Source organism: Simochromis diagramma, unplaced genomic scaffold, assembly GCF_900408965.1.
Source record: "Simochromis diagramma unplaced genomic scaffold, fSimDia1.1 OVJJ01000602.1, whole genome shotgun sequence".
In the NCBI taxonomy this organism is placed as follows: Eukaryota; Metazoa; Chordata; class Actinopteri; order Cichliformes; family Cichlidae; genus Simochromis; species Simochromis diagramma.
The window spans coordinates 11,638,502-11,662,306 of NW_024387040.1; the positions used below are offsets into that span (position 1 = coordinate 11,638,502).

General features: G+C 40.0%; 1 protein-coding gene across 5 annotated transcripts in view; it reads left to right on the plus strand.

Moving 5' to 3' along the window:
* Positions 1–23,805, plus strand: part of LOC120741398 (rho GTPase-activating protein 21-like) — a 101,089-nt gene that overhangs the window by 47,844 nt on the left and 29,440 nt on the right. For all 5 annotated transcript variants that reach the window (XM_040044289.1, XM_040044288.1, XM_040044285.1 and 2 more), the window contains 4 exons: positions 2,528–2,716; positions 6,313–6,334; positions 22,043–22,135; positions 22,973–23,051. In XM_040044289.1, the coding sequence (XP_039900223.1) occupies positions 2,528–2,716; positions 6,313–6,334; positions 22,043–22,135; positions 22,973–23,051 (383 nt within the window). The remainder of the gene's footprint in view (positions 1–2,527; positions 2,717–6,312; positions 6,335–22,042; positions 22,136–22,972; positions 23,052–23,805) is intronic.

The following is a 23,805-nucleotide window of genomic DNA, read 5'->3' on the forward strand; positions in this document are numbered from 1 at the left end:
CCGCTGCTCGTATTAGATGAGAAATAAATTACTTCACCCCTCCAGTATGTTGTGGTACTTTCTGCCACCAAATCTTCTTCAGTCCTCAACGGTTATTTTGCTATGTGGGCATGTAAATAAAGTTTTTCTACAGCTGTGCATCCAAGAATTCTTACAAAAACTCTTGCATCAGACGAATATATATATTCGTCTGATGTATCTTTATATCAGATAGACTTCTCTTGTAGATTAGAAATAACATTAGAAGTTCCAGCAATGTTGCAGCATGAACAGATGGCAGTAAGATAATTAAGCCTTATTTCCTTCCTGTAATGTGGTTATTCATTATGAACACAGTATCGATTCAGCCAAACACCGTGTGATATACTTAGTCGCTACTTTGGTTTCAATTGAGTCGAAATTGGAAAACAAGTAAATACTACTCAAATTTTCCCAGTAATATTCTCAGTGCTCCAAAAATTTAGTTTCACTTAATAGTCCAAAAGTTTAGGAATGGTTAAGGAATCGCAACAGAGTAATTAACTAATAATAACAATGATACTAACTAATAATGCACTATTAAAGCTAATAATGTTTAATAGTTTTTAGGACTTTGCTGTATGTTATGTTCATCTATATACATGCATATCTCCTTTTTTTTCCACATAATGCTCTTGAAAAATTTATTGGCTCACAAAGCGATCACATTTCATCAACCTGCAACCCTAGATCTATAAGCCCAGATATGAACAACCACACAGCCTTTCTGCACATACACAGTTTTAATTTTCATCTTCAGAAAATGAGCATGGTGTGCAGTGACGCACTGTGTTATCATCTCGGCTACACTTTCTTTTTTTCCCCCCTTATACAACGATTAAAGTGAGAGTTTTGCAGCTCATGTGCCACATGTGTTGTGTTACGTAGGCATAACTGTAATGTTATGCAACATGAGAGCTGCCAGCATTTAAAAAGGTTGTTTTTTTTGTTTTTTTTTATCTTGTGCTAGTCACAGTTGGTATGTAGAAGATAAGTCTGTCATCACGCAAGTATGTCAAATAGCCCTGCAAAGCCCCGAATGTGCAATAACTGAAGCCATATGTACTGTATGGCTGTGTGGAGGTTGAGGAAGCAGAAAAAGGCTTAAATGACAGTCCTGATTATTTTGACAGATACTGTGATCTCTGACATTAACCACAACCCAAGAACAAAATCTTTTTACTGTTTTTAGTCAGAATTTCAACTGTTTTAAACAAAAACATGTGCCCGAAATGAGGTCTTAATCAACAGCTTTCACAGAGTTTGATGAATTTCTCACCATTTTGGCAGATCGTATTGATAATTTTATATTTGAGACATTTTGAGCTGGAGTGCAAAATGTCAATGAAGTCAAAGTTTAGAAAAGTCCATAAAACAAAACCAAAATAATCCCCTTACGAGCTTCAGGTGCTTTGGTGGAAGTAATCATAAAAATATGTAGCTGTTTGACTTCCCACAGATGTTATATTACAGATTTACTGAATGTTAATCATCCACTGCGATGGTGTTAATCTTCCAAAGTGTTTGTGATGAGAGGAACAAAGAAAGATATTCAACAGCTCTTTTTTTCAGGTGGCAGTTATTTATGAAGTATTACTTAACATGAAAACACACTGAACTAACAGTGAACCCTCTTGTTGACTCTATCTTCCTGTTTCTGAAACCACAAAATGACCCGGTGTTATTCAGCTGGAACAACCTGCTCCTCTGTGATACCTGTGAAGAATCGCCAACAAGGGATTTCTCGTGTTTTTTACATCAAGTTGATGAATAAGATCTGTGCATAGCCATGGGCAGTTTTTTTAAAAAGTAAAAACACACTTCTCTTTGTTTGACCAAAAACCACTTTGCTTTACACAATTATCAGGGGTGTTGTTAGCGGAGTGAGTGCTCTTTTATGTGGCTCTTAGTTTGTTCTGACTCTGAAATAGCAGATTTCATATCTGATAATGCAGAACAACATCTGCAGCAAGGATTTCCACTCATTTTTAGGGGTGAGGTTATGATCAATTATGCAATTTTTTTGTTTAGTTTTCATGTTAAAAACAAATTCTCAGTCAAGCTATACTTACAATCTTAGACATTTAAAGGGAAACTATTATCCTAATACGTGCCTGTTTTTATTTTTGCACTCTACTAGTCTAGTTTTCTACTAGTCTAGTTTTCTATTAGTGGTGCATCCCCTCAGCTCGTTAACTGTTTGAAATAAGCTGTTTTAGTTCCTCTTCCTTTAAGCCACCTTTGTAGTGATTGGCTGGAATAAGTAAACAGCTCATTAACGACCTCGGAAAAAAGCGAAACCAGTGGTGCTGACGTCAGCTACCGAGCAAATTCCTATTTTAAGAAGAAAGTGAAACCATATCATTAACCTAACACTAGAAAATTAGTTTGTAAAACGTCAAGCTAATGTTTTAAAGACCTCCTTTCTAGTATTTATGTCCGGCTTCCACCTGCACTTTCTGTTCTGAAGATAAACACTCAAGTTCCTGTTTGTTTTTCCTCTTTTCAGGCCAAGCAGAAGGATGGGCGGGATCAGAGCGAGGCGTCAGCCGCCGCTTCTCCCGGAGTGGACGACGAGCCTTTTTCCTGGCCGGGGCCCAAGACGCTTCGCCTGCGCCGGACATCCCAGGGCTTCGGCTTCACACTGCGACACTTTATCGTCTACCCGCCTGAGTCTGCCGTCCACAACTCACTAAAGGTCAATGAATATCTCTGACCTCTCTATTAATATATTAAAAAAAACTCCCAATACAACCAACCGAAGAAGGATCTCACTTAATTTAAAATAAAGATGCCTCCATAAAAGGTTATTGGTTGATCAAACTTGGGGATCTGATATCAGGCCTTTGGTATTTTTGAGGCATGTTAAACTTGATTTCATATATAAACGTTCAGGAGATCTTTTAGACTTTGTTTTAGCTTCTGTTATACTGCATCCACATTTTATTGGACAATATTGATATTAAAGACATTTTTAAAGTTTTATACTTGGAGGAACTTCAACTTCAGCGTTTTCATCCTTTTATTAGTCTTTTTTTTATCGTTCTTTTACGTTAAATAGCTTTATGGTAGCCACACTGATTAGTGATCATCAAATTTGCGTGAGACTAGGAAAAATACATAATCCCAGTTCTTTTAACTGCCAAGAAAAAGCAGCTGGGTTTGTTTTAACACAGTCATATATGCAAATGATAGCACATTCTCTTTAAATTCAAAAGTTTTACATATTAGTAGATAAGAAAAAAATATGTGATTCCCAGCAAATCTTAAATTTATGGTATTACAACATCAGAAGAACAACACTACAGGATGTATCACACCCTGCCAAGCCAAAATGCAGTTTTATGTGGAAGGTGCAATAAGTAGCTGCCAGGTGTATTCAGGTGTGTAAACACAGTGCTGAGAGAGAAAGACATCTTAAAAACTAATTTTAAAGAATTAACCTTTGCTGCTCACCAACCTGGGCAGGCTTCTGAGGCCATTTCCATACAATTTGAAGTCCATCATTCTATAGAGAGAAACCTACAGATGTAGGATAGAAATTCAACATTTAATACAGTTAGCAAATTTTCCTAAGATTGGACGTCCCGACATATTCACCCCAATGCTCAGAGAACCCTAAAGCTGCATGTCAGACTCTGTAGGGCTCACTTTGGACAGCACACTGAACAAGTATGGATTGTTTGGAAGTGGCCAGAAGAAAACCTCTTCTCTCTAAAGAGAACATGGCACAGCTTAGGTTTGCAAATTTGCTTCTGAGGAGACCACAAGACCTCTTGAACAATGTGGAGACAGAGCTCCGCGTTTGGGGAAAACCAACGGCAACATATCAACACAAATGCTTCATACCAACTGTCAAGCACAGAGGTGGAGAGGTGATGATTTAAGCTTGTTTTGCAGCCACAGGACCTGGATACTATTAAAAACTCCATGAAGCCCAACTCAGGCCATATTAAAAGATTCTCCCATGTCTTTTTTTAACTGGCACAGATGAAAAATGTCATATTTTCCCTCCAAAACGTCTGCTCTGGCCTTCTCCAAAATATAGATTAAGGGTTAAAGTTAGAGGTGCCAAATACGATGACTTAAACCTCAGAGGGCTAATCTTGTTCTTTTTTAAAAAAATAATCAAATTCATAAAAATGTAACATTTTTGTTATTCTCCTGAAAGTTGTTGATTATTTTCTTTATCCAAGCCATAAAAGTGTTCCAACTGTGTTAAGAGGAAAACATTTATTGGATTTATAAATGTAACGACAGTGTCTAAAATAAAAATGTGAAAAACAGTGTCCAGAAATGGCATGCTAAAAATAAAGCACATATCTTTCATACCAACTTTTGCCACTTTTAAAGTGTGGACAAAAGTCAAAGAGCTGCTTGGAATTAGTTTGCAGTTCGGCATCTGCTTTTGTAAGAGCGTTATGGAAAACTGGAAGCTCCGCCATCACAGACACCAACCTCACTGTGTTTTAGTTCAACTCTAATGTTAATATTCCTGTGTAGTGTTAGTTATGTTCAACAGCAGGGGTTTTAGCCATGCCTCACTTCTTTGATCCCACCTAGGAACTCTGCCAGCCATCCTCTAGATAACATCAGGACCAATCTGCCCTTTGGTATTAATCCAGTCGTTGCAGTGCTTCCGGCTCTGAATGGGCACAGACTAACATGGGGTAAAGGGCTCTGGCTGCACACGATAGGTCTCCTTTAATGGGAAAATGCGCCAATGTTTTTAGTCAGTTCACTCAAAGCTTATCATAGCATGCCTCTTATTAGTTTTTGTAAGTGATAATTCTGGATAAGTTGCGTTTACTTTCCTCTGAAGTCTATTTTGACAACCTCTTGTTTTTGCACAGAAGGATTTCCTACAAAGTCAGCATAGCATGTTCTGTTTATAGCTTTTGGCTTTGGTTCTGCATGTTGAAAGAGAAACTGTGGCACGACAGTTAGGATTTTCAGACTTTTATGAAACCAGAGAGATAGACACATTCTCCCAGAGGTCTTCTTGGGTATCACAGTGTTGTTTCGGGCACTTTCAAGTCCAGTCTGGGTCTACTTGTTTTTTCTGTGATCTTGCTGTAACATTTTCAATATGGAGCTGGCATTAGAAAGAAAACTCGAGGCACTAATGTCGTCTCCCACACTTGGCAATTAGCGCTTTTCTCTCTGTTCTTTTAGTTATGTCGGTGTAAAGAATTACAAGCTGTTTCGCAAGATTTCTCTTCCTTTTAGCTCAGTGAAAAAGCATTCAGATTGAAACATTACATTTGACCGTAACGAGCTCTTCTATTACATAACCTTAGCCGACAAGAGGACAGTTAAAAAGGAGCTCATGCCTGTACATCCATCACTTCTTCTCATTGTAATTACTTTTAGAGTCTTGGATTTGAGCTCTTGACTAATCGCAATGTGAGGATATTGGAGTTAGTTTGAAGAGGGTCAGGCCGTCTTAAGCAAAGCCTTGGGAGAGCAGGGTGACTTAGAGGGTACATGCAGAACATGTGTGTCACAGAGCGGAGGTGGATTAAAGCAGAAGTGTGTGGGCTCTGAAGGAAATAACAGTTTTATGTGTTAAATAAGTGGAAAAACACAAGCATGGCTATGAAATGTGTTTCCTTTAGTCTAAACTGTTTAAGAGATTGTTGTTGTATTCTTCACTTTCATTGGCAATCACTGTAGTCCCTCACCTAAAACTTCAGAAAAGGAAATGCTTCGACCGTGCACATAGCGTAAGACGTACCTGCACGCTTACTTTGGTTTCTCAGCTCTTGAGTCTATCATAGTAAGATTTGCCAGCGTTTTTGTGCTTCACAAGTAGTTCATTTTTGTTACTTTCACTTTTGGAAACGTTTGTGAGTAAACATGGGGTGTGGTGATACGTTGAAGTTTTCCGAGCACCTGCTATAAGTCCAACAACCACAGTTTGATGCTACACTTGCGTTCCCCACAACCCACATGATGTCTGTGTACACATTTCCATTTTAGCATCACAGAACAAAAACAAAAAGGCACCATCGTATGGTGGTATTCAGCTCTGTGCTTCATTACACAAAACTGTATTTATAAGCTGAATTCTCACGAAAGCATATTAGCATATTAGATATAGGCTAATATTTAGCATAGGATGGGTATTGATGATTGACATGAGAAATGATCTGCATTTGTGTTTACAGAGTCTTTCTTGGCTTCTCCGGATGAAATGCAGTGGATATATATGCCAATATAAAAGAATATTAAGAAATAATCAACAGAGGAAAATGCTGATGCTTATTTTCTCTTTTTTCTTTCCTCTACCAGGATGAAGAAAATGGCAGCAGAGGTAAGTCAGAGAGTATATTATCAAATTCTGCATGCATTAGATGTGCACTGTGAGCTGGACCTCAGGTGTTGCACGAGGGAGATGCACACAAACCATTTCCTTGCAGCTCTCCATCACAAGCCCCCTTGAATGATTATCTAATTAGGATTGACAGTCCATTACTCTAATGTGTTCTTGCTTTGCGTGGATAGAATTAATGCATTTTCAAGTCTTTGTTAGAGCATCACATTAACACTAGGAGTTGAATCTCATTGAGTGCCTTATAAAAGCACAGTTTTCACCCAGGAGTGGTTGTAAAACATTTAGAAAAACAACACGTTAAAGGCGAAGGTGTCTTTCCTGCACGCTGTGTGGCAGTAGGGTGGCTTTGTGCTGCACTTTTGCATTTCAAGCCCTCACTCTTCAGAGGGGCAGTCAGAGCTGCCTGTGCCGTTGGCTTGGCAAGGCCTCAGCATTCCTTGGAGCATCCGGCTTGTCATTCCAGTCCCTCAGTATGCTGCTCACGTCTGCAGCCCAGCATGAATGCAGGAGGGTCGCTCTGCTGCTCTTCATCAAAAGCCTTCCTAAGCAGGCCTTGTCTGTATATAGAAACACAATGCTTGTTTACATGGACTCCTATTGTTACACACAGACAGGACAGCTACAGCGCACTCTTAAAGAAATAATCCAACACATTTTTATTGCTGCACATATCTGTGTTTTTCTAAGACATCAGTTTATTTAGTCTTCTGTATTTACTCATCTAAGATTTCCTTTTAAAAACAAAGTTGTGTATTTTTAAACTGAAGTAAACATGGAAAATTGAGAAGATAACCACAATTAGATGTTTGTTTAGCTTGCAGTGACCCTAAAGCCTTGCCAGACGTGTTTCAGTAAACCATTAAGGCATGAGCGGAAAGAGAAAGTGAAAAATCCAGGGTTAGGCTTTTTATAAATATGACTCTTAAATGCCTCTCAGTGGGAAATTGTGAGATTCCTGCAAGCGACCTTCATCATCTCTCTTTGCCCGTGGTGTCACATTCCTCATGCTACCCCCTCCCTACCCAGTTTAACCACTACATGCTTATCCATCCTCATTTAAAGCAGGCCTCCAAGTATTTAACACGCACGTGGGGTCCTCGCTTTGGCAAAAGGAAACCCCTTAGGGAGTAAGTGTCTGCACATTCTTTGCATGGCAGTATTATAGTTTATGAACTTTAATTTCTTTGTGTGAATTTAGCTCAAGTGCATTAGAGCAATTCCTGTTAAAACTCACTAGATGAAGAATAATGATTCTGGTCTTGAGAGCCTCTCTCCTGCTGAGCAGGAAGCCTCTTAGCTCCTCATACTAAGTTCCTTTTTGTGTCTCAGAGGGCAGTGTTGATGATGCTGAAGGGTCCTAGATGTATGATATCAGGGACATCCGGGACCTCCCTGTGAGGCCTCTACAATAAGCACATAATCACTCATAAAATATTGATGTTGTGGGTTCTTAGACTGTAGTTACATACTTAAAGGCAATTTCTTCTTCTTATTATTATTACTATTATTACCAGTTGTAGGAATAGTAGTAGAAATTGCCTATTATGTGTTTCTATCCGAGGTCTGACATTGATTTGATGAACAGCAATCATTGTAATGCACCAATCTGAAAGTGTTTTTTGAAGCTGCCGCATGCTTGTGTTTGTTTGTGGATTTGATTTCTTGTTGACGTGTTTGAACACTTCTCGCTATCGTGACAGACAGAGCAGCCTTTGATGGTCCTGTTTTAGAGCCAGTAAGAAGCTGAATAAGATGAAAGAAGCAAAGGTAAAAGCTTTTAAGCTGACTGAGAAATTGCTTCTCGACATGGAGCTAGATATTTGAATGATAAAAGCTGACTGTGTTCAAATGGTGGAGGAGACCGGCAGTTAATTATAGGGTTGGTTATGTGTGTCACCAGATACTCTATGTTGAGGCAAGACGCTGAACACTATACTGGTGTGGACAACAGGACTCAAATTTATTGTAACGACTTCCTCTCAAATGCAGAGTTGTTGGGACTGTTTGTATCAGAAGCTTGTTTAAATTTTACACGCGGGTGGGAAAAAAAAGTAATTTAGCAAAAACTAGGCTTTAAAAATTATGTTAAATTCTAACTTTAGTTAGTTTCGTAATAAGCTGTAATGTTGAACATCTACACTAGTCTAGTTTTTTTGCTAATAACAGTCTCCCCATCAGGATGTTTGTGGAGTCTCAAAATGCAAGGTCTTATTAGTCTACAATTGAATATTACTGTTTGGATAAAAAAATATTTAAAATGCCACAGACCTTGCTATGACGCTAAATACTGTGATGACAAATTAGATTTCTTGCATTTCTCAGTCTTTGTAAAGAACTGGTCTGGTAAACCATCTCCAATTGAGTTTTATAATGAACAGTTAGCCCCCAGTTAGTCTCTTCTCCCACAGATGTACTCCATCTGCAACTAAATGTCCTTTTACGTCCCAGTCACATAGGCCTAGAAACTGGTTAATGCAGTGGTTCCCAACCTTTTGAAGCCACTGCACATATTTCACATTAGAAAAATCACCAAACAAAAATGTCACAAAAAGCATATTGATAATTTTACCCACGCACCAGACAGCGGTACCTTTTTGAGCTTTTTTCTGACCACTACTCATGCTAGGGCCTTCATCTGGGTGGAAATTTTCTCCAGGGCCCAGGCCAGATTGACTACTTTTTCATTTCAAATATTTATCTGTTGCTATTATGCCCTGTGTCATCTCATAAAAGCATGATTATTATGTAATTTCTTCTTCCTCTTTTTCTGTGTTACTGGCAGTTGACAACCCATTTAATTAGAGCAGGTAGTTGTACTGCCCTCTAGTGGAAGACAATATAATTGTTTTGCCCGTTACTCTCGCCAATCGCTTAGAATACGAATAAGGTGGAACCAGATACTCTTCCATGGCACACTTGATCATTTCTCGCAGCACTCACAGCAATGTTTTCAACAGGGTCCAGGAAGCATCTAGATTATACATTTTTCCCTAGCGACCAGGTTGTCACCAACCAGTCTGTAGGCTTGTGGGATTAAAACTGCTCTTATAAAAATAACAAACGATCTTCTTATGGCAGCTGATTCTGGTCTCCTCTCCATCCTTATTCTCCTTGAGTGCAGCCTTTGACACCATATCTCATCCCATTCTTCTTAGCAGATTAGCTTCTATTGATCTCTCTCATACTCCATTAGCCTGGTTTAAATCATACCTGTCTGACCGCACTCAGTTCATTCAATTAAAACCCTTCACTTCTCAGCCTTCTCCTTTATCTACTGGGGTGCCCAGGGATCTGTCCTCGGGCCCCTCCTTTTCATGATTTACCTTCTTCCACTCGGACACATTTTTTGTAAATATAACATTCATTTCCACTGCTATGCCGATGACACCCAGCTTTACCTCTCTACCAAACCCGATTCTACTCTTCCTCCACCCTCCCTCACCCTCTGCTTAGCTGAACTCAATTCCTGGTTCTCCTCCAACTTCCTTAAACTCAACAGCAATAAATCAGAACTTCTCCTGGTCGGCACTAAACGATTGCTATCCAGAATTAACGATTTCTCTCTCACTATCAATAATTTGTTGGTCCCTATCTCTCCCTCTGTGAAAAGCTTGGGTGTCATTCTCGATAGCACATTATCCTTTAATTCACATATCAATAATGTCACACGTGCAGCATATTTTCAACTCCGTAAAATCAATCGCCTCCGCCCTTTCCTCACTCCTCATGCCACTGCCATTCTCGTCCATAATCTTGTTCTCTCTCGAATTGATTACTGTAACTCACTATTATTTGGCCTTACACAAAAATCCATTTACAAGCTCCAACGTGTCCAGAACTCTGCCGCCCGTATTATTACTAGAACTTCCTCTACCCACCACATCTCCCCAATCCTGAAGCAGCTACACTGGCTCCCGGTTAAATTTCGCATCCATTTTAAAAGAATCCTCTATACATTTAAGGCTATTCATTCTCTCTCTCCACCATGCCTCTCTGATTTAGTACAGATGAACTTCCCATCCCGGTGCCTCAGATCTCCATCTTCTCTTTCTCTCCTTCCGCTCGTCTGATTACAATGGGGGGCGGGGCTTTTAGTTGCTCTGCCCCTCGACTTTGGAATTCCTTACCCCCTGACCTCAGAAATATTAGTTCATTCCCTCTTTTTAAGTCCACCCTCAAAACTCATCTGTTTAAAATTGCTTATGTTCAAACCTCTGTATGCTCCTAACTTGTATCTGTTATTCTTATTATTGTGTATATTTCCAGTTTTTGTGTTTTTATTTTTTGTACAGTGTCCTTGGGTGCTTTCAAAGGCGCGATTTTTAAATAAAATGTATTATTATTGTTATTATTATTGAGGCCTTATGCTCTGTAACCTCAGTTAGCAGCTCGATTATATCAATGTTGTATTTGGGACCTGGTAAACGACTGACGCCACATTCCAGATATAAAGTAAAGTAGAGGGCATTGTCCACTGTTTAAGTCAGTCGTGGATGGCTTGGCTTTCTTTGACAAAAATAAATAAATAAAATGCTGAAATGAGTCACTAAATGACATCTATATATTTTAGCTTTTGATCCTACAAAATATTACACAGTCTTTTCCAGAAGGAGATGTTTCCTCAATTTCCTAATAATCTGTTATTTGCTGTATGTCATAAAATAGCATGCAGGCAGAGAACTAAGAAGGATGAGTGCAATAAAAGACTTTGGCATGTGTTTGTGCTTCTAAACATTCGGCTTTGGAATTATTATTCACTGATGTGTTCAAATTGTGGATGTTGCTATGTGACAACCACTGATCACTATCATAGCAAACGACATACGCTCAAAAACACTCATAGCATCATCGAAAAACCATGTGAAACCCAGACAGATAATCCGTCCCATGTGCTTGGTTGTTTTAATGTTTCGAGAAAAAAAAAAAAGATAGAATGAAAAAAAGTTGCATTCAGCTCGAGTCAGGTCTGCGAGGTTCACTGCGGCCTCCCCATCGCGCTGCACTGGAGTTTATTTGCTTGATTCCGGGCCAGGGCGTGTGATGAGTCTATTGGTGTTTAGTGGAGGAGGGAGGGGGGGAGCTGACCGCATGTCGACTAGCTGGGTGTTGCCGCTGGAAACACTTCAAACTTCTAGAAAGCAGAAACATACGCTGATGTAGATTTAGAGATACGTAAACCCTGACGTACAGAGACATAAAAACAACATGGATATTCCTTACTGTGCCTGTCTCAAATGTGGATGTGTTTATTTCCCTTCACTGCGGTTGTGTACATACCAAGCGGCTGTTATCCCAAATCGTCCTCTCTATCTCACTTCCTCTCTTCTTCCCTCCCTCTTCTGCCTGTCTCTCCCTTTCCTGTATGTCTTTTCTCTTCAGTTGTGTGTTTTAGCGAGCTGTTGAAGGGTGAAATCTGAATGAGGCGTAGTGTGCAATGCTTATGAAACTACACAGCGAGAGAAGCAACACAAAAATTTCTCCATCTGTTCAAATATTTGTTTTTCATTCAATGTGAAACTCTTTTCTCTGCAGCTTTATTTTAAAAGTCAAATTTCAGATTGTTCCCATAAATTCTGCAGAGGGAATGTAATGCAGCACAAGCAAACAGAATTCCCCTGTATTCTCCAGTGGGCTTTTTGATGCCCCACCTTTTTTAACAAAGCTACATCCAAAGTTTAATCTTTTCTCCCCCTTTTTGCTTCTCATACTGCCTTTCTTTTGATTGCTCTTTCCCTTTCTCCCCCTCTGTCTTTCCCTTTCTTTCTCTGTTTTCTCAATTCCCATAGTGACTTCTTTCCTCTGCAACTCTAGTTTCTTACAAATAGTTTTCCTGTCATGTCCTTCTTTCACCCCATTGAGCTCTCAATCAGTGTTTTTCTGCACCGACTCCACAGGCATGTATGAGTAATTGTAAATCTAACATATTATCGGTATTATTTAGCTCATACACCCACTCAAACTGAAAATGTGACATTAATTATCAGGATGATTCTTAATTGTCGAACATGAATGGTTGCCTGTCTGTGTGTGTTAGCCCTGTGACAGGCTGGTGAGCTGTCCAGGGTGTACCTCACCTCTTGCACCGGGGTAGGGCTCCAGCCCCTCGCAACCCTGAACTGGATAACCAGAAGAGATTGGATCGATGGTTGAACATATTAGATATTTTGAGTATAAAAGCTGGGAAATCTAATAGGAAAAAAGGTTCTAAAAACAAGATTTTCTTGTAATTTGCCTTTTTGTCTCAAGAATTTGTTTTTACCTTTCAGAAATGTTTCTATTTTTTTTTTTTAGTACAAATGTAAATGTAAGTTTTTATTCTTAAAAATGTTGTTTGTTGGCCAGCCACAAATTTATTTTTTATCCATCATAATATGTTATTGAAGACTCCCATGGAGAGCCTCTGTAAACTGAAATGCAAAGCTTTGTAATTGTATCTAGCTAGTTCACAGTGCTAATGCAATAACCATTAGTCTGCCTGTGTGGACTTATGCTGTTTGGTTGTTTTCTTAGCTGTGAAAATACATGTACTGAAGTATCACCCCACCCCCAACGCCAACTCCCCCAACTGATTTATCAGGTCCAGGTCCAATATAAACAGCCTGGTTTCACTTGTGATGATAGAGCAATGCAGACCCACCAGTGCTCAATTATAAATGCAAACAACGAACATCACTTACTGCATTATGTCAGCTCTGCAACGATTCAACATACTACTGTAAATAGATCTTTGCTGTGACTGTCTAGCTTTCTGTTGCAACAGAGAACACACAGAGCAATTGGTCTACAGGCTAATCACTTCTACCTGGCAAACATCACTTTTCCTGAAACAACAATTGTCGTTTGCAGATATAGTGAGTGAGGGAAGTTATAAATGTTCTTGTTTGACTGGTTCTAAAGTCAGGATTTTGTAAAAACAACTCTTAAATATGCACTTGATGGCTGCTTAAGCCTATTTAGGACTTCTGGGTGAAGCTATGTAGAGCCTGCTACATTGCGTACGCACGTGGCTAAGGTCCTTGCTTGTGGGAGACCCTTAGCTTTGTGCGCGGTATGTCGAGCATTCCTCTGCAACTTTGCCATTGCAACTTAAGTTGCCAATGAGGTTTGGCTCATCAGGTTGATCTTTTCTCTTTCAGTCAGCTTGAAAAGTGGCAGCAGAAGGAGAGCTAGCCGGAAATGCACCAGTGCAACTAGACTGGCCAATCACAGTTGTTGTAGGCTGAAGTGACATGAGATTATGCTACATTCACATTAGGTTATGGCATAAGTTGTGATGTAGGAAAGATTAGATTTAATGCAAAAATATAAATCCCCCCATTACTTACATCGTTGTGCGTAAAAAGTGATGCAAACATTAAACAACCCAGGCAAAATCATCTGACCAGATGGCTCTGAGCCAAATGAAAAAAAAATCCACAGAAAAGGGAAATACAAAAACAAAACAAACCCCCTTAAAAACATCAGTACATTGGTTGCCTCACAAACAGAATTAAATAAGATACTTTAAAAACTGAATTTTACAAACTACTAACTATTTCACACTGGTAACTACAGCCAAACTCACCTCAAGAGGTAATAAAGTATATGAAAATGTCACATTTCAACCCACATGACAAGTAAATCAGTAGTTTTGATGTTACGGTGCTCCATGAGTAACACCTGCCCTTTGTACAAAATGTGCACGGTGTGATCAGTTTGCTTGGCATGTGTTTGAAAGGAGCACGACACTGAGCAGGAATTTCAAAACTGAAGCTGTTTTGAAATTCATTCTAAGTGGATGAATTTCAAAACAGCTTCAGTTATTATAAAGCTGTGATGGTAAGATAAAATTAACTACACCTAAATGGACAAAAAGTATTATTAAACTGAATGACTCAAGCATAGATTACACCGTAATCCACCTATAAAATTGCACGTTCATGTAAAAAGAACAATTAACAGCCAACGCAAATAGCACGTTTCTTGGGCTTTGCCACTCCTTCGATATTTGATTTGGTATTTCGGTTACGAAAAGGCAACGAAAGCAATGATTCACAGTACAGACCCATGAACGCAGCTTCAACATGTGTGAAGTAATTAGAAGCTCGACAGGCCTGGTTACTGTTGTTGAGTTGCAAGTGGAAAATCAGTGTTAAGGGGACAGGTTTAGCTCATTTTCCAAGAGACCTGAGACAACATTTTAGACTAAAATTACCCCATGTGTCTCCAGATGTTTGTCACTTGTTCCCTCACTTGAACTTGAACTCCCCTGGTGGATAGTTTGGCTTGTTTCACAGAAAGAAAACAAAATACAGATTTTTTTTCTTTTTGCTGTGCATGTCAGTGTAATGTCAATACATATCCGCTTTCCCCTCAGTGGATTGTGGTATGTGTGATTCTTAGAAAAAAAGTGATGGAAAGTACTCCACCACCTTCCTGCCCTGGTGAGAAAAAACACCAGACATGTTTGTGTGTAAATCTGATGTGATGAGTGGACATATGCACACAGTACTGTTAGGCATGTGTTTCTACCTCGGCGTGTGTCCCAGGTTAGGAATGCTGGAGTCCTGGAAGTAACTTATATTCTAATGATCCCGGAACTGCAGGAATCCAGCCCTGCTGGGTGTTACACATACATATTAGGTTACATTTCTTACTACATATTGTGTTGATGATATCATTACTTGGATTGTGAATAATAGTAGCATTGTATGTGGTGGCCAAATTTACCAGGAATTTGTATTTGAGGTATTTTAGAATCTGTTTGATAAAAACATGGTACTTCAAGGCGCATAAATGCTGTTTTTCTTGCTCAACCAATAGCATGTGGTCAGTCTTCATTATTCATATGTTGAAGAGGTGCAGTTTCTTTATTACAAATTAGATTTCCAGTGAAATGAACAGTAGAGAATGTTATTACTTTTATATAGTAAATACAGTAGGTCCCTTTTGAGATGTCTACATTTTAGGTTTTGATTAATATTTCTGTGAAAACTTTCCCTTTTAGGTTTACAAAAGCAAATCAGTCTTTATATTGTGTGTTTGTCTTATATTAATTTAAGAGATCCTAAATAATCAATCTAATCAATTCATTGTTGTCTCATATCATCAGCATTTGACCAGGCAACCAAGCTAAAGCAATGTGTAATCATTATTATAATTAGTATTAGTTTGTTTTCTCTTTGACTGTGCTGAGATCATTCCCCGTGAAACTCAGCGCCACATTAGCAGACTACATGAGGAAAAGTACTGGGCCATCTGCACATTACATCTACAGGAGCTGCTCAGGCTTGGAAACCCAATCCACGAAGCTCCCTGCCCACAGTTTTTGTGCTGATGTTAATGCTTAAGGACGTTTGGAGCTCTTCAGTTATTCAGTCAGCATAATGTTGTCGACTTTTGCGCACTTGTTGCCTCGGCGCTCGGTGAGCCTGCTTTGTAACTTTTAACTTTATGCTTGAATTGTTGCGGCTTATAAACACTTCCACTTTGTCAGCAATGTCACCTACAGCATCTACAGGAAGAAACATCAAAAACTGACTTGTTGTAACAGTAACATCCTGTTGCAGTTCTAATTTGACTGAGCTCTTTGGAACAACCCGTTTCACACATGTTTGTGGAAGCAGGCTGCAAGGCTATGTGCTTGACTTTGTAGGCCTGTATCAATGGGACTAAAAACACCTGAATATAAAGGTTAAGAGGTGTGGCCGACACTTTTTGTCCATGTAGTGTATCGTTGGTGTGTCAGCCAGTTCACTTTGAAGATCTCCTTTGTCAGCAATAACAGCAAAACAAGAGAGTTTCGTGTTGAATCGCTTGGATCAACTTGAAGAGAGAAACTCCCTTCGCCAAGTAGTGTCTTGGCAAAATTGCATAAAAGTTCAGGCGTATGGATACAAGTATAAATACTTGCAACAGCATCAGACACTTGCATTTGCTCTACATGGATTAAAGGCAGAAGTAGAAATTGATCTTGAGACTTGGAATTAGAAGCTGACCAATCACAGCTTGTTTGTTCCTGACAAGCCACAACTTCAGTCAACATTCGAAACCTTAACAGTTTTCACCACTGGCCTCAAAAATACAGCAACACTCTGGCCTGTGTAGAGGTGCCACAAACACAGCTGACTCACTCCTGAGTTAACTCGAATGGTGATGACAGGGGTTTCAAGACGTATTGACATGCCCTGCTCCAGCGTGTGTTTATGTTACTGTCAGAAAGCTGTGTGGCTGTTAACAAAAACCAGTGTTTAGTGAAATAAGACTGGCCCGTCTGATGTCGGCAGCTACAAGTCGCCGCATCATTGTTGATGCAGTTTGTAAGGATGTGGGTTTGCTCAGTATTTCAGAGAGGTCGGGGCTCGGGTACACAGGTGTTTCAGCAGAGTTTAGGCTTTCACAGTAGAGTTGTGTTTGGACTGGCTTGTGTGAACTGTGTATGTTGTTTCTTTATGGAAACTGAAGAAGGAAGGGCAGAATTACAGTATTTATTTTCATGATCTTCTGCCTTGAAGCAATTCAGTTTCTTTGAGCGCATGTTTGGCCTTAAAACAAGCTCTGCTTTTTGAGGAAGTTAGAGTTTATGGATTTATGTGCAGTGTACTTGTGCTTTGACCTTCCTGCACTATGGGGGGACTGCCTTGTGTCAGGGTCAGGCACCTCCCATTTTGATATTTCCCCAATGGAGCGGACCTGTCATAGATAACCATCTAAACTCCAGCACAGACCTTCTTATTAGTATTTGAAATGCTTACAAATGCACGAGTGACACAAGTGGTAGAGAACAGCGAGATGGACAGAGAGGCATTACGCCAGGGTTAATCCAGGGAGTGGGCAGCGGGCCCAGCCCTCTGTAGAATAACATTATCTAACCCAAAACAACAGGGGAGCGGGGAGCTGGCCCACGCAACCAGGCCCAGCTGTGCAGCCAGGGACCTGAGCCAGACACAAGCTTGTTGAAGTCAGGAAGTAGTGCTGAAGCCTTTGACTGTAAAATTCTAGATTGGACCATAAATACAAAGGAAGAAATACAGATAAATACTGCTGCATATGTGCAAGCTGTAATACAGACGTGATGAATACAAAGCATCTAGCTGGAGCTAATTTGCAGCATCCATTAAGCATTTAAATCTAGGTTCAAAAAGTCAAGTGAATTACCTGATAAAACTGATTCAAACTGAAAACAACAGAAAAAACAGACTGAACGCATGTCTATGCACGTATGTCTGCTTTCCTCTTCTCTCTGACTTTGTTTCAGTTATGGAGGAAATGAACAAAAATGCATGGTATTTGGTATTTGGAGACTATTTGAACAGTGCCAAAAGGCCTCGATAAGAAGCTGTCTCGGGTTTGAATGGATTAAGATGTGTCAGCATTGCGTTTCAGTTTTACATTTGTGGAACCAAAAGTACATCTGAAAGAATTGCTTCTCTAATCAAGTCAAAATAATAATATGTTAGTAATGGATTAGTCATTTAAGGACCTTTTTTCAAGCAAATGAGCTCATCCCATTCGATGTTTTCCCTAGCCTTTACATGGATAAACAGAATACCTGAAGTCATTTTTAAAGGCATTTCTTCTAATGGCTGCTTGAGGCTGGCTCCACCACGGAGTCAACTGTAAAATTCTCATTTTTAAAGATAAAATAAACATGTTTATTGCCTGTTATAGATCTTTTGTCTATAAGTAGTATTCTTCTTTTTAGCAGGTCAACCATTTCAGTTATACAGTATCTTAAAGCGTGGCTGCTTTAGGATTCAGACTGATTTGATATCTCACTCAATTATAGTTTAATCCAACCACCTATCTAGGATTATATCTAGGATTATAGAAACCATATTCTATAAGTTAATAGGTGATGATATGGCTTCTAATCCCATCTTTTATATACAGTCTGTGGTTTATATACTCTATATGTACTGGGCCACACATATTAAATGTTTTCAGTCCATTTGGTGCATAAAATGAAAGCAGTCTGCCTTTACAAACCTTTGTGAACCAGTGGGTAATGTTGCATCAAGTATGTTAGTGAGTTAGATATTTCACAATCAGCTGCTAGTGGTATTATTGCAATCTGGAAGTATTAAGAAACCACAGCAACTCAGCTATGAAGTGCCAGGCCAGGTAAAGTTAAAGAGCGAGGTCACCAAGTGCAAAGGCCTAGTGTGTAAAAACTGCCAATGCTCTGCTGACTCAGTAACTCCTCTGACATTACCGGCAGCACAAAACTGAACGCCAGGAGCTTCTTGGAATGGGTGTCCATAGTAGAGCAGATCATGGGTAGGTGGTAGAGTGTAGGTGGCTCAGTACCTTTGACATTATAGTGTATATACCTTTGCTGGCACCTTATAGGTTGCACATGCTTTCTTTGCCACAGTTTGCTTTAGTCATATGCCTTTTTACTGTGATGTAAAAGGGTGATGCAAGCTGGTTCATAAGTGTCATTTGAGAAAGATTTTCCCGCCAAAAATCACTGCGGTTATTCAGCTGTCCATCTGTGTTTCAGATGAGCTGAAATCATTTTGAGGCGGACTGATGTATTTCATTAATCCACATAATAGTTTCTGCTTTAAGACAGTTGGGAGCATTAAATCTATCCAAAGCTTTCCATATTTAATCCCGTTCATCCAGCTGCAGCGCATGGAAACTTCCACAATCCAATTTCTGCTGCAGAGCTGGAGCCTGCTGAGGTTGGCTAATAGCAGAGGGGGAACCTGCTTAGTACACACACTGAGAGGGGGGAGGGAGGGGAGAGTATTTGTTGACATCTGTAGCTACGGCATGGGTCAGTCACGTCCTTAAATGTGCCTGTAACATCACGCCCTAATGCATCAGTGCAGCTTTCATCGCTTGTTTTGGAAGTGCTGAAGAGCCACAATGTCAGCATGCCAAGGTTTTGGTAACTGTTTAGTCACCGGGTAATTCAATGACATCATATCAGCATGAAGAGTGAAAAGCTGCTCTTAACAGTTTTACGCTATACCTGGGTGATGAGTCATTTTACAGCCTCTGCTGCCTTCTGCTGGATCAGAAACAACCCTGCAGCTGCTCTCAGTCAAACTCTGAAGTGCATTTAATGTTGACATCAGAGTAATAAACTGACTTTTGTATAACTAAAGCTCGCATATGAAATCTGTGACATTATAGCTTCCTGAACTAACATGGTTGAGATAATGGTATTGTTATTGTGAGGATTAAATAAACCAGAACATACAAGGGACAACATTTATCAGCAGATGCTGTTCCTTTTAGTAAATATTATAAACCTCCAGTATAATGAATGTTAATTTCCTGCAGTAACACATTCAGCCACAGGAGGGAGGCAGTGGTATAAACATTGAACATGCTGGCTTGCAGGGAAAGAGGACGACTAAGGTGACACACTTGCATTACAACGGGCTCTTCTGGAAACATTTCTGTGGTTCCTCCCAGCAGGAATTCGACATTAAATGCATGCAGTCTGGATGTAGTCATGATTTTAGGAAAAAAGGGACACAGTGTTACAAGGTTGGATCCCAGACCAACATGTGTAAACTCAGTGAATGTTTCCTCATCTTTGAAGTTTTTCTTTAGCAACATCTGCTCCGGTCCAGCTGTTCAGAGCTCTAAAACACACCGACTGTCAGAGTAACCTCTGGCTAGTAAATGCATGTGTGAACTCAAAGCAGGGCACGGTCGTCAGCGTTCCCCGAGGGAAGAACAGTGGGGATGCTCTGATGTTGCACTTCCTCAAAGCCCGTGGGCTCTCAAAGGCAGCCGATGTTAACTGAGATTGTGGCTTAATGGGCTCAGTTAAAGACAGTTATTATCTTCATTACACACAAGGATAACTGCTGGCTATACCTTTAGATAGATGCTGTCTGAATATGTTTGAAATATGATAGTATTGATCCTTAATCAGCTACGTTTTCTCCACTAGCCTGCCTCACTGTACGTCACATGGCATGCTGTGGTAGCTTTCCCTCTGCCATATGAAAGTGACCTCCTTTGTGGCTTGTTCGCGTGCAGCCATGTCAGCATCCTGTGACCTCCCCTCGCTGTCCTTAGCCAGTGAAAGGATGTGACCTGGTGCACAGTGTTTGGATGTTATGATGATGACATTTTGAGATGTGAAATAATATATTTTTCTGTGTAGTTCTGCTAAAGAAGTCGGTGTGTTAAGTTTGAAAATGCAACACTGATCAGAACTGAAAATAAGGCGTCATTCAGTGTTAGCTAATGTAATAAAATTAACCTGTTTGGCTATTTTCTGAGCAGATATCAAACATTTTAGCTATTTAATCCTAGCTTGTAATATGTTTTTCATTGTTTTAATTTAATTCAATGCATTTCCTTTTGTTTTTTGAATTACTGATAAGAAAAACAACAAAAGATCTGACCTTGGACTTTAAGGACAATTGAAACCCTCTGTGACAGTGCATATGACAATGAAAGGTTTTTCTCATTCACCAAACAGCTGACTAACTGTTAGCTGCAGCATGTCAGCGTTTAGTAAGATAGTGAAAAACACCCAAAATACAACATCTGGTGACAGCAGGCAACTTGATTATATATTAACAGCACTTATTTTGTTGCATTTCGACTTTTAAAGTAAAGAAAGAGCAAAATAAATCTCTGCTGCTTTAAACTGACTGAAAACCCAGGTGTTTCCTTTGGACAAGAGGAAAAATGAAAATGGCTGAACATTTTTTCCAAATATTTAGTTCTGATGGAAGTGATTTTTATCACTACTGAACCTTCCAACTTTATTCATTGGATTCTTTTTCTATTTTTGTAAGCTGTTTTTCCTGAGTAAAGTTATCTTTACTAAATAGGTATTCTCACAAATAACAGGAGAATGCACAGACTATCCTTTGCCCTAACTATACTCAATATGAACATATTGGGGTATACATCTTAAACTTTTGAATTTTCAGTCCCATAGCAGCGAGCACCCAGTCATGTAGTCTGCCTTTACAAACATTCATGAAAGAATGGGTTTCTCCAAAGAGCTCATTGAATTTGAGCGTGGTGCTGTAACAGGATGCCACCATTGCAACAAGTCAGTTCTTGAAATGTATTCTCCGCTAGCTTTTCATTCATCAACTGTAAGTGGTATTATTGCAAAGGGGAAGTGTTTAGGAACCACAGCAACTCAGCCATGAAGTGGCAGACCGCATAAAGTTGCAGAGCGGGAATCGCAGAGTGTTAAAAGTGTGTAAAAGCTGCTAAATGAATTGAACTGTAGCGCTCCAAACCTCCTCTGGCATTGACATCAGCACAAAAACGGTTCGCCAGAACCTTTGTAATATCAGTTTCCCAAGCTTAGCAGCTCCCAGTACAGGTGACCCAGTATATTTATCCATAAAGTGTATGTGTAGCAGTCATACTCATGTACACAATCACCTTCAAAAAATAACTCTTTGAGACAGGAAAAAAAAACTCTGCAAGTCATCATCTATCAACAGTCTAAAATTTATAGACTCTCCTTTTTCTATACTTTCCTTGGACTTTGTGTTTTTGCTACAAACTGTGTGCATTTACATCATTTCAGGGCTTCAAAGGGGAAATATGCAATAATCAGCATCATCAGCAGAATATTGAAGCTGTTAAATTCTCCCAATGCAATTTGGCCTAGTTATGACTCCACTGCTGCTGCTTTTCCTAACTGTGTGACCAATCGCCATTCTGCATGTGTGCTCACTCTCTCTCTCACTCTCTGGTTGCCAGGGAGACAGAGGAATCGTCTGGAGCCAATGGACACGATTTTCGTCAAGCAAGTGAAGGAGGGAGGTCCCGCCCACGGAGCTGGACTCTGTACAGGTACACACAAACACACACACACACACAGTCACATTAACACACACACAGTGTAATAACCGGCAGATCTGATTAACTCTGCCTGTCTCATATCTGACCTCAGAGTGCTTTTTTATGCCAAGATTTCTTCACGTCTGTACTGTAGGTAACTCACTTCCTTGTAAACTGCCAGGCAAAACAGATATGAGGTTACAAAATAACAGATGGCTCCTTCGTGGGGGGTTGAGCAAAGTGTAATATGCACGCTGTTATTCTGACCTCTCCTTAAATTTGTCTTTTTACATCTCCCACTTTTTTTCTTGTCTTATCAAAACAGGAATCAGTTCTAATTTTAATCAGCGAACATAAAAATATCCCCTTTTTGGTGAAAGCATGAATCAGCTCCTGCTCTTTACAGTTTCCCTGGAATTTAGGTGATGGCTTACTGCTGCCAGAATTACTGCCAGGTTAGCACGTTGTTTTACAGGAAATGTAAAGCGGTCCAGACAAGCCGTCTAAAGCTGCCTGCCTTTATCTGTTCGCTCTCCTCCTGGGACAAGCAAGTGGTATTTTCCCACAATTATTTAGTTTCACTCCTAAACTCACCTCCCCTCTCTTCCTGTATGATGGCCATCTTCAGAAAACTTGGAGATAGGTCCTAACATGGGGTTTTTACATACATAAACATGCGCTGGTATTACGATTCTCCTTTGATCTGAACACAAATGTGTGTTTGTGCTGGAAGGAGTCACTCCATCGTGGTTTCTTCGGTCAATAATCACGTTGACTGTGATTTCAGATCATTTTTCAGAGCACAAACACGTGCTGCTCTTTCATCTATTCTTTTTCTTTTCTGCCCAGGGGATCGGATAGTGAAGGTGAATGGAGAGAGCATCATTGGGAAGACATACTCTCAAGTCATAGCCTTGATCCAGAACAGGTAAGATTGCACGTTTCAGTTAATGATTCATTTTGAGGGAAAACAAAAAGCCTGAATGACTCACAAGATCTAATCCTTTCATAAATGTTTGTGGCTTATTGATGGGAAAGGAGTTAGAGATGTTGGGAAACATGTTCCTTTTTAGCAGAGAGTTTCCTTCTCAGAGAAAGCTCACATGCTTTCACATCCACGTGTTACATTTAGCTGTGAAAAGATGTACAGAGACGTGACAAAAGAATACTAGCATAAATCAAAGTCTGACTCTTTTATCCTCTTTGGTGCACTTTGATTGGGGCACTGTGGTGTGGACCAAAAAACAGTCTTTTTCATGATCTCCATTTATGATGAAAACGTGATCTGACCCCAGTCTGGCCCACCTAGTCTAAGTGAAATGTTTCCTGTCGTCATGCACCGAGGTGCGTGTGCACAAAAGGATCCAGAAGCAGACTCAAGTGTTAGCAGGAAAGGACACTTTACTGTAAATAACAAAAGGCGGCCCGGGAAAACCAGAGGAGCAAATAAGGAACTAAAAAACCCGGGGAAGCCGGAATCGGGACCGTGGGAGGCTGCAACAGAAAGGGGAGAAGATTAGTAGTGAGCCGGGAAGCTGGGGAGCACAACAAGACAAGGTTAGGGTAGCGGGATTACAATCGGAGTGGGACCGTGGGGCTCGGGAGGGAAGTGGGAAGGTCCGTGAGAAGGGAATTCGTGGAGTTAGTGACGAGGCCAGATGAAGCACCGGGTGATCCAATCG